The sequence below is a fragment of the Rhinolophus sinicus genome, linkage group LG14 (assembly GCF_036562045.2).
Source record: "Rhinolophus sinicus isolate RSC01 linkage group LG14, ASM3656204v1, whole genome shotgun sequence".
NCBI classification, from domain to species: Eukaryota; Metazoa; Chordata; class Mammalia; order Chiroptera; family Rhinolophidae; genus Rhinolophus; species Rhinolophus sinicus.
The window spans coordinates 35989186-35998755 of NC_133763.1; the positions used below are offsets into that span (position 1 = coordinate 35989186).

The following is a 9570-nucleotide window of genomic DNA, read 5'->3' on the forward strand; positions in this document are numbered from 1 at the left end:
GTGTGTGGGGGGCATCTGGTCATGGGGGGAGTCCAGTCATGGGGAGGGACCTGGTGTGAGGGAATAGATGCAGGGATGCCTCGAAGTGTGGGGAGCAACCAGAGCTTAAGGGGATGAAAAAAGAAGAACAATATAGTATCTAAGGATATTTCTGTTTTTGACTTTAATTAGTATTTTTAATTGAAGAAATCAGACCTAAACTGTTATGATATCTGTACCTTATCTCTCTTGTTGGCCGTGCCGCCCATCTGATAAACAGCCATGTGTAGTTGATGCTTTGTTGTATTTGCTTTAACACCATAAACAAAGCTGGTACAGTCCTCAGTCTGTGCTATAGACATTAAAATTACTAATGAATTTCTTTTAGAGTACAGATGTTTATTCTCATAACCACCTTATTAGAATATAAGACCATGACCACAGATTTTTGTCTAAGTTCTCTACTGTGACGAATCGTCACCACCTAAAGCAAATTAAGGACAGGTACTCAATAATTAATGGGTAAATGAATGGGAGGAAGGGAGGATGGTGAGTACAGAGTATGGGGAAAAGGAAAGGATCAGTTTTCAGCTTAGTTTTTGTAAGCTCTTCACATTAATAACAGTATTTTTATGGTTTTGTTTTTTTAAGGACTTCTTTATTCAAGATATAAATGCAGGCTTAAAAGATGAAGCAGACATACCTGAGCAGTTAGTAAGTACTTGACTTACTATTTAATTTTAAAAGCTGTTTATAAGCTCGCTCCACATTATGAATAAACTAGGTTCCAATTTTTGTTTGGAATAAATTGATTGTTTGAATTTAGAATTCAGTTTCATATAGAATTAATATTCTTAGTGATGGTTAGTTCCCAGACCAGCTTATGCTCCATTTTTTTTTGTATATAGGTTCCAATTTCTTCTCTCTCTGAAGAACATTTGGAAAGTTTAATTAGGAAATTGAGAAAAGCAAGTGAAGGTAAGTCTGCCTAAAGTTGCAAGTTCAAGTTTTTGAAGAACAACAATTAGGTGATATATGAATTGATGCCGGTGTGTTTTAAAAGATGCTACTACATTGTTCAGAGCCCTACGGTTTCATGTTTGGTTGCTTAAGCTATTGTGCTTATATTTGGTACAGGTTTGAACTCTACACTTAAAGATCAAATTATGTCCCATCCAGCATTGCATGATGCCCTTAATGACCCTAAAAATGGTGATTCTGCAACCAAACACCTGAAACAGCAGGTATGTTTAGGCCATAATAATGCTACTGAAAATGGCCTTTTGTTTGTCACTAGCTAACATTCTATTCTTTCTAAATATAGTTATTAATGACATTTCATTTACTTTTATCTTTCAGGGTAGAGAATCTTTCCATTTCAAAAAAATATGTATAAACATATATAAAAAACTTTTGGCATGGATATGGTTCTGAGTGCTGCGTGTTAAATATTTTAAAGCAAGAGAAAAAATTTAAAAATTTAAAGCCAACAAAAATTATCAATATGAACATGCTGCCTCATGTAGAAATTATCTTGCTATTTTCCCATTTGAGCCAAATGTGTTTGTTCTGGTTTATAAAATAATCTCGTGAAGTTTGCAGGCTTCTATTTTAGGTAACATTGAAAAATTAAAATTACTTGGTCCAAGAAGATGCTTTGTTGAGTTTGGAGCAGGAAAGGGAAAATTATCTCATTGGATTGATATTGCCTTAAAAGATGCTGAAAAAGTTCACTTCATCCTAGTAGAAAAGATGACCACAAGATTCAAGGTAAGTGAAACTATTATAGTATATTAGTAATCAAACTTTGTTTGCACTTTTCTTATTAAAAAGAAAAAATGAAAAAATGATAGAAACATGTCTCTTAAAGAAAATGAATTTTTTGTCTTTATTATAGTTTGCATTTTAATTATATTGACTTAAACTGAGGGTAGATTTTTAAAATCCAAATGTTGATAGTCCATTGATCTGAGTTCTTAAAATTATTTATAGAGACAAGAAAATATATGGAGAGAGCCAAGCTCAAGGTAGGAGTTAAAGTTTGGGGTCTCAGTCCTACCTGAGCCACTTACTAACTCTTCACTCAGTAAACATTTATTGAGTGTACTGCCAGGCACCATGAAAGACATTGAATAGGTAAAGTCAAATAAGACAAGGCCCCTATCATCTATGACTTACATATATATATGAGAGAGAGAAATCAATAAACGATTATAGAAAAGTGTTAAAGTACAAGAAAAGTCTGCACAGAGCTTATCAAAGGAGGGAATGACAAGTTTTCCTGCAGGGAAGGGATGGCAATTGACTACACAGAAAAGGTGATACTTGAGCTATATATTGAAAGGTGACTTAGTGTTTGCTAGATAGAGAGTTTGAGACGCATTCTAGGAAGCAAGACTAGTATAACCAAATGCCTGAAACAACAGGGAAACATTTCTGTGTGATGGGAGCACATGTGAAGTAGAGTTCAGCAGTGATGAGAAGAGAGGAGGGCTAAACTATGGAAGGTCTCATTTATGCTATGGAAAGAGTATGACTTTATCCTGCTACATTATGGGGATCCAGTGGAAACAAGATGTAGTTCCTGTCTTCAAGAAGTTTACATCTAGTGGGGTAGCCTTATAACTATTTTGGTTCAACATGCTAAGTGTCTCATGGGAATGGTAAGTACCAGATGCTATAGGAGCATGAAGATAGAACGCCAACCTCAGTCTAATGAGGGTCACAGAAAGTTTCCTATAGAAAATGATAGCTGAGACAAAACTGAAAGAATATACGTATAAGAGTTGGTATAGTAAGTAAAAAAGGGTTTTCAAAAGTTTATCTTAGCAGTACCATTAAAGCTATATCAAAGAGTCTAAAACTTGAAGTAGGGAGATTAAGTATGAAATCGTTGTTATCCAATAATCTAAGTAAGAAATGGACCAGAGCTAAGGCTGTGCCCCTGGGATGGAGAGTAAAGGAAGAGTATGAGAAAGGTTAAGATGTCAGAAGCTGCAAGACTTGGACATTTGTTATTCATAAAGTATGAGAGAGAAGGAATTACTTCAGGTGACATTTATGGCTTAAGTGACTAAGTGGTGCCCTTTCCTGAGAAAGGGAATATAGGAAGAGGAAGAATAGGTTTGGAGGGAGAAAGACTGAGTTTAGTTCTGAATGAGTTTGCTGTTGGAGTTGAGCTTTCTAGTTCACAATCGGACATGTGTCTGATGCTCATCAGAGAGGTCTGGGCCACAGCGCAGGTTTGTAAGCCATTGGCACATGGATGTAGATTAGAATGGTTGTGATCTTTCGGGGAGAGTAAGAAGAGGAATGAGCCAAAAATAGAGTATTAGGGGCTGACAAAGATAAAGGAGCAGGCAGATAATCCTAGTGAACCTTAGTTCCTTCACCAGTGAATTGGGAATGTTTAGAGTTAAAGGAAAGAATGTATACATATAATAACATTTTCAAGATGTATAAAAATGTGTGATATTCTTTCGAGTTTTCATCAAAGAATAGTCAATCTTAAATTTTTTTATTAATGATCCTCTTTTTAAATACTAAAAAACAATGTGAAACTTATTTGTTCTGGATTTAAAACATAGTCTTTTCATAAAGCTTTTTTTTAAAATATAAAACACCATTGTTATAATAATGTTCTATTTATGCAGGTAGATGGCAAACACAGAAAAAATTCAATGTTTGAAAGACTTCAAATTGATATTCAACACTTGTGTTTGAGTAAGTTGCATAACTTTCAGTTGCTCTACCATAAATTATAGAAGTTTTGAACTCTGAGGGTTGCTTAGAAATTCAATCATACAGAACAGTGCTTCAAGGAAAACATGGTAAAATTATTCATTGCTAATATAGAATATTATATATTAAGTGTATATTTTGAAAAGTGAATTAGTGTTTGATAGAGGGCTTGAGAAGTTAGCTGTGTATTTAGATGTAAATTGAAATAGAGTTGAAACTTTAGAAAGTTGTTTTTCAGTATCAATTAGAAATGAATTGTCATGTTAGGGAAGAGTTTAACGTTTTTGATAATATATCCTTATGTTGCTTCTTTGTCATGTTTAAATTATTGAATCTGTTCATACCATGCACTAATCTTCTGCCTATAGCTAACATAACTTTACTAAACTATTAAAGAAATAAGATAATTCTCTCCTAGCTAATATGTAAGCTATGCTTCCTAGAATTTTAAATTGTACCAAAGAAAATACTAACTCATCTCTATGGGACTCACATTTCTCACACACACACACACACACACACACACACACACACACACACACACACACACACACACACCTTAAATCGTACTCTTTAGTGTCCTTTATGTACCTTTTTATAGTTTTCCATATTATTTAAAATGAAAATAATACAATCATAGCCCAGCAACCTCTTTCATCCACTAATTGTAATGCAGGCTAATGAAGCAACCCAGTATTTATATATAAATCACTGTATTAAAAATTATTTAACTGAATATATTTTCCGAGGTTGTGAATCCCCAATTTTTGTGCTATGTACTGAATTCTTATTAACTTATTAAAATAGCCTACTATATTTCTTGAATAGTTCCTATATGACTCTTCTATGCTTACTAAGTGCCCTCATCCCATATTTTTAAAACAAAATAAAAGAGATATTAATAAAGAAGGGATTGGGCAAATATCTACAGTCTAGTTCAATACTGCTCTTTAGAATTTACATTAATTTTGGGAAATGTCTCATGCTAAACAGTGACCTACCCAATATTATAGCTACCAATGAAAATGTGGATTGTAATCTGCTGATTTCCATACTTCAGGTTTTTTAAATTTTATGTTTAAAATAAAAGAGTTATTTAATGACATACTGAGAGTGATTAAAGGTAGTTTCAAAATGGGTAAAAGGTGGCATTTACTTAGAGGACTTCCTTTCTGAGGTCCAGGGTGGGAATTTACTATTAATCATTTTAGGGGAAGAGAAAGAATAGGAAGTATCTATTGAATGAGTTCGCTGCGAATATCCCCCCCTTTTCTTTTTGTTTTTGTTTGTTTTTTTGTCTTTTGTTTTTTGTTTTTTGTTTTTTTGCTTTTAAAGTTACATATGTGTGGTTAAGAGTCAAATATTTCTACAAGTCCTACAAGTTGTTATAAAAACAGTACCAGCCATTTCCCTCCTTGCCATTTCTCTCTTCAGAGACAACCACATTCACCTCTTATAGGTGAATTTTGTATTTACCTTGTCTTTAACAACAGGCTTATATTTTTGCTTTTTGTTTTTTCAAGTGTCGTCTGTTGAGTTTTCCCTATGGGAGATAAAGATTTGCTACCTCTCCCCCACCTCAGATGTATACACTTCCCATTCCTCATCTTCCTAGTATGCATTTAATGATTAAGTCATTTTTTTCACAGCTGTGCTGTGTAATAAATTAAGTTACTTTTCTCTGTACAAATTTTATTTGTAGAGTTAATAATTAACTTACAGTTTTGTTAACTTGTCTTTTAAAAACGTATTTAGCATAACACATACATCAAATATTCTATCAGTTTCCATCTTCCTGAAAAATTCTTTCCTGGGTCCTTCAGACAGGTTTCAATCCAGACTGGATGCCCTCTGTTGCTGGGGCACAATTGTCAACCTTAAAACTCTCTTCAGTCTCATTCTAGGGATTCTCTTCACTCTCCTAGGTTGGATTTTTTCCCCCACATATTATCCCACATCTTCTGTCTCCTTTTCTTCCAGCATTTAAAAAAAAAAATTATTTTTATTTTGGTGGAGTTTTAGGAGGTAGCAAACTAGGTGCTTGTATTCGATCTGCCGTCTTTTCCCAGAAGTTCATCTGCCCTATTTTTTAAGTTCAAACAAATAGGAGAGAAAATAAATGAAGCAATTTTCAAGCATAAAAGTGGAAGAGCTTTCTTAGACATCCTTTCTCCTCACTCCAGTGAATGATAAGTTTCTTGAAGCACCTAATTTAAACCTCTGTATTCCCTGACATGGGCAAACTATTTTACTTGTTATCAATTCTGCCAACATGGGATACCTCTGAAAGCAAACAGCAGAAAAGTGGAAATATTTACTAAGTGCCTATGTTGGGGAATTCATTGTGTTAGGTACTGTAGCTGGCTTTATAGGGAGAAGCATGGTTTTTATTTCAGAATCTTACAAGAAGGAAAATAAAGAGTGGAAGAAAATGGAAGCCATGACTGTGATATAGTACATTTTACTGCATTATATTGTAGACATTTTTTTTACTTTAATAGGACTTTGATGAATACTTTCTTTTATTCACAACAGTGTGAAAAACTAAGATATTTTATTCTTGATCAAGATATATTCAAAGCTCTATTTAGTTTGATTAGAATATTGAACATAGCATTTTAAATATGTTTTAAATACATTATGTGTTGATTATATTATTCATATATTATTACATCTATTATTTATGCATAATTAATCTAGTGGAGAAAGTTTTGAGTCCTTTTGTCAATGGGTTAATAATATTTAGCAAAATAAGGCTTTGGCAGAGGGAAGTCCAGTCAGTGTAGAAGAAATAGCATTGGCCTAAGAGGCAAGAAATTTTTTTTTACTTAAAATTTATTGGGGTGACAATGGTTAGTAAAATTACATAGGTTTCAAGTGTACAATTCTGTAATGCATCATCTATATATCACATTGTGTGTTGATCACCCAGAGTCAGTTCTCAAGAGTCAAGAAATTTTAACTCCAATTCTGGCTCTGTCAGTAGTCATCTGTGTTACTTATCAAGTCACTGTGTCTTTGAGTCTCTTCTTTTGAAGCTTCAAAGTGAGAATTTTTTGTTCTAGTCTCTTTCAGCCCTAAAATTCATAGATTCTAGTTGGTTCTCTGTTTTGGGAGGCCACATTAAGACCTTATCTCACAAGGAAACTAATTCTCATTCGCTTTTATTTCAGACAAGATTCCTGTGCTAAGCAAAGAAAAACTACCTGTGGTAGGAATTGGCAAGCATCTGTGTGGTGTGGCTACAGGTAAGTAAATGTACTAATAATGTCTTGATTAACACTAAGTTTTAGCTTAACATGGTCCCAACCATTTCAGTAGTCTCTTTTGAATAGTTTATATCACTAGGTTCACAGCTCCTTAATCGTCATAGTAGCAGTGGCCCTGTGTTATGTCAGATACAGACCTTCCTACTCGTCTGCTCATTTGGCCATTATATAGGATGAATTAAGTAAGGGTTTTGTGTGTAAATACTCCGTCATATGGGACCTTAAAGTTCTTTGGGTTATATTTCAACCAAAAAAGGAAATGAATCATTTGTGTAAACTGTAGATTCCACCCCAGAAGCTACTGATCTTTTTTAGAGGAGTTGCTTCGCAAGGACTCTGGTTAGAGCATGGTGCTCTTAACAACAAGGTTGCCGGTTGATCCCCACATGGGCCATGGGTCACTGTGAGCTACGCCCTCCACAACTAGATTGAAACAACTACTTGACTTGGAGCTGATGGGTCCTAGAAAAACACAAATAAAAGTTAAAAAAAAAAAGAAATGTTAGATAAAAAAATCAAAGATGTCTTGTCTTAGCACTTCGATCCAGATTTAGCATGGTATAGGGGAAAGAGCATGGGCTTTGAAATCAGATAGTCCAGGGTTCAATTCTGCCATATAACTTTGGCAAATTATTTAACCTTTATGAGCTTGGGTTATCTTCTCTGTAAAATGGGGATAATAATATATAATTTAGCACATTACATGTAAAGTGTCTTGCACATATAAGTGCTCAATAAATGATAACTGTTGTTCCATCTTCTTCCTGGCCCTTACTAATTTCATCATCCACCCATATGTGGAACTTGGAGCTTCCATAAGACAATATTCAAATTGACTGGAAATGGCTTTGAGTATTAAATATTTGTTATCCTTCATAGTTTTTAGATGACTTTTATGTACTTATCCCATTTAACCCTCATAAAAGCCTCTGAAATAAACCAGTTCTATCCTGGGGAGGGAAAAAAAGCATACTTCTTTACTCCTACCCATCTAACCCAAATTTCTGAGAAATATAATCTATATTGGCCATTTCTTGTGTTCCATATACTATTCCCCCCTTGACCCCTTGTATCTGAATTCCCCCTTCATCGTTCTATCATTATCTTACTGAAAAAAATCTTTGCCACAGTTGCTTGCCCTTCTTGAATTTCTGTTTCCTTCTCCTTTGTGACTTTGTTCTTTCCTGGTTTTTCCCTCTCCATCTCTGCCATTCTTTCCCTCCGTTTCTCGTGGGCTCCTTCCACGACCTGTCCTTTATCTACTCAGACCCATCTGCTACACACCTAATCTGCCTTTGTCCTTCTTAAACCTCATCAGTAGCTCCTAATCACTGACAGCATAAAGTCCAAGCTCTTCAACATGATGTCTTACTCTCATTCTGGCCTCTGCGGTCCTCTCTTCCCCACTCCCCGCCTCCAGCTTGACTGGTCAGCAAGTTGAAAGTCGGTATACTCTCCCATACTCTATACTGTGTCTACTATACCTGGAGTTCCACCCCCACCCAGCAAAAAACTGGTCAGTTTGTACTTACCCTTCAGCTCAGTTGTCCCACTTTCAGGGAACTTCCTTAAATAAGATACTCTTCCTTCATGTTTATCGTAATACCCTCTGCATATCTTTACATTATTATATATTAATTATATGTTTATATGTTCTACCGCTATGATGTGAATTTTTTGAGCATAGGGAGTGTGCTAACATAATTGCTGCCTTATATAGGAACTCAGTAAATGTTTGAGTGAATGAATGATCTTGGCCACCAATTTGCTGTGTTTCCTTGTCCCTTCCTAGGTATTTGGCTTTGTCCCTTAAGTTCTCTGTAAAGAAGAGTTTGGGACAGACTTCTAAAGCTCCTTCTGATTTTTCTGGTTATTTATATTACTGAAAATCATTTACTTAAGTCCAATGTAAATGAAACAGTGACTGAATATATTTTGTCAGAAAATAATAGTTTGTGAAATAATAGATTAGCTATCACTTTCTCCAAATAATAGGTTCCCAATAAGGTTTGTTGACTTAAATTCATATCTTGAATTAAATTTACTGGTGAAATAATCACATCATTTAGTGACTTGTGACATCTTAGGGTAATAAAATTTAAAATTGAATGGGACACAGTATGCCAATCTAATTAGAAAAAAAATGTAGGGTTTAGAGCATATATTTGGGGTCTTCCTGGTATTTCAACAATATAGCAGTCTTCAGTGGGAAATAGTGATGTAGTCATCAAAAATCTGTTTGCTTAGTCTTTAAATGTACTATAAATATTTCACTTTATTATGGAGTACATCCACCTCTAAGTTCGTATGTATTAATCATTATATCTGCAAAGCCTTACATCTGAAAGGCATTCAGTAACTAATTGCTGAAGGAACGCTTAGTACAGGGAGGCCTACTTTCTGCAGTCTGACTTCTCAGCTCTTCAGCTCATCACCATTTTCTGTGAGCATCTTAAACCTCTCAGGAGTGATACCTGACATGGGCCTAAACAAAAGCTTAGTACATCCTTCCCTCTTTCTTTCTTTCTTTCTTTCTTTGTTTTTCTTAAGATCAGAGCTTTCCTGGAGTATAGGTACACAT

The 9570-nt window shown here is 34.7% G+C and overlaps 1 protein-coding gene across 5 annotated transcripts in view; it reads left to right on the plus strand.

Annotated features, from left to right (window-relative positions):
- TRMT13 (tRNA methyltransferase 13 homolog) overlaps positions 1–9570 on the plus strand; it is a 74394-nt gene that overhangs the window by 10710 nt on the left and 54114 nt on the right. For all 5 annotated transcript variants that reach the window (XR_012491816.1, XR_012491817.1, XR_012491818.1 and 2 more), the window contains exons 4-9: positions 631–693; positions 888–957; positions 1117–1223; positions 1582–1749; positions 3633–3702; positions 6894–6968. Coding sequence is in view for 2 of the 5 variants with exons in the window: in XM_019747016.2 (XP_019602575.2) it covers positions 631–693; positions 888–957; positions 1117–1223; positions 1582–1749; positions 3633–3702; positions 6894–6968 (553 nt within the window). In the remaining 3 variants the exon portion in view is untranslated. The remainder of the gene's footprint in view (positions 1–630; positions 694–887; positions 958–1116; positions 1224–1581; positions 1750–3632; positions 3703–6893; positions 6969–9570) is intronic.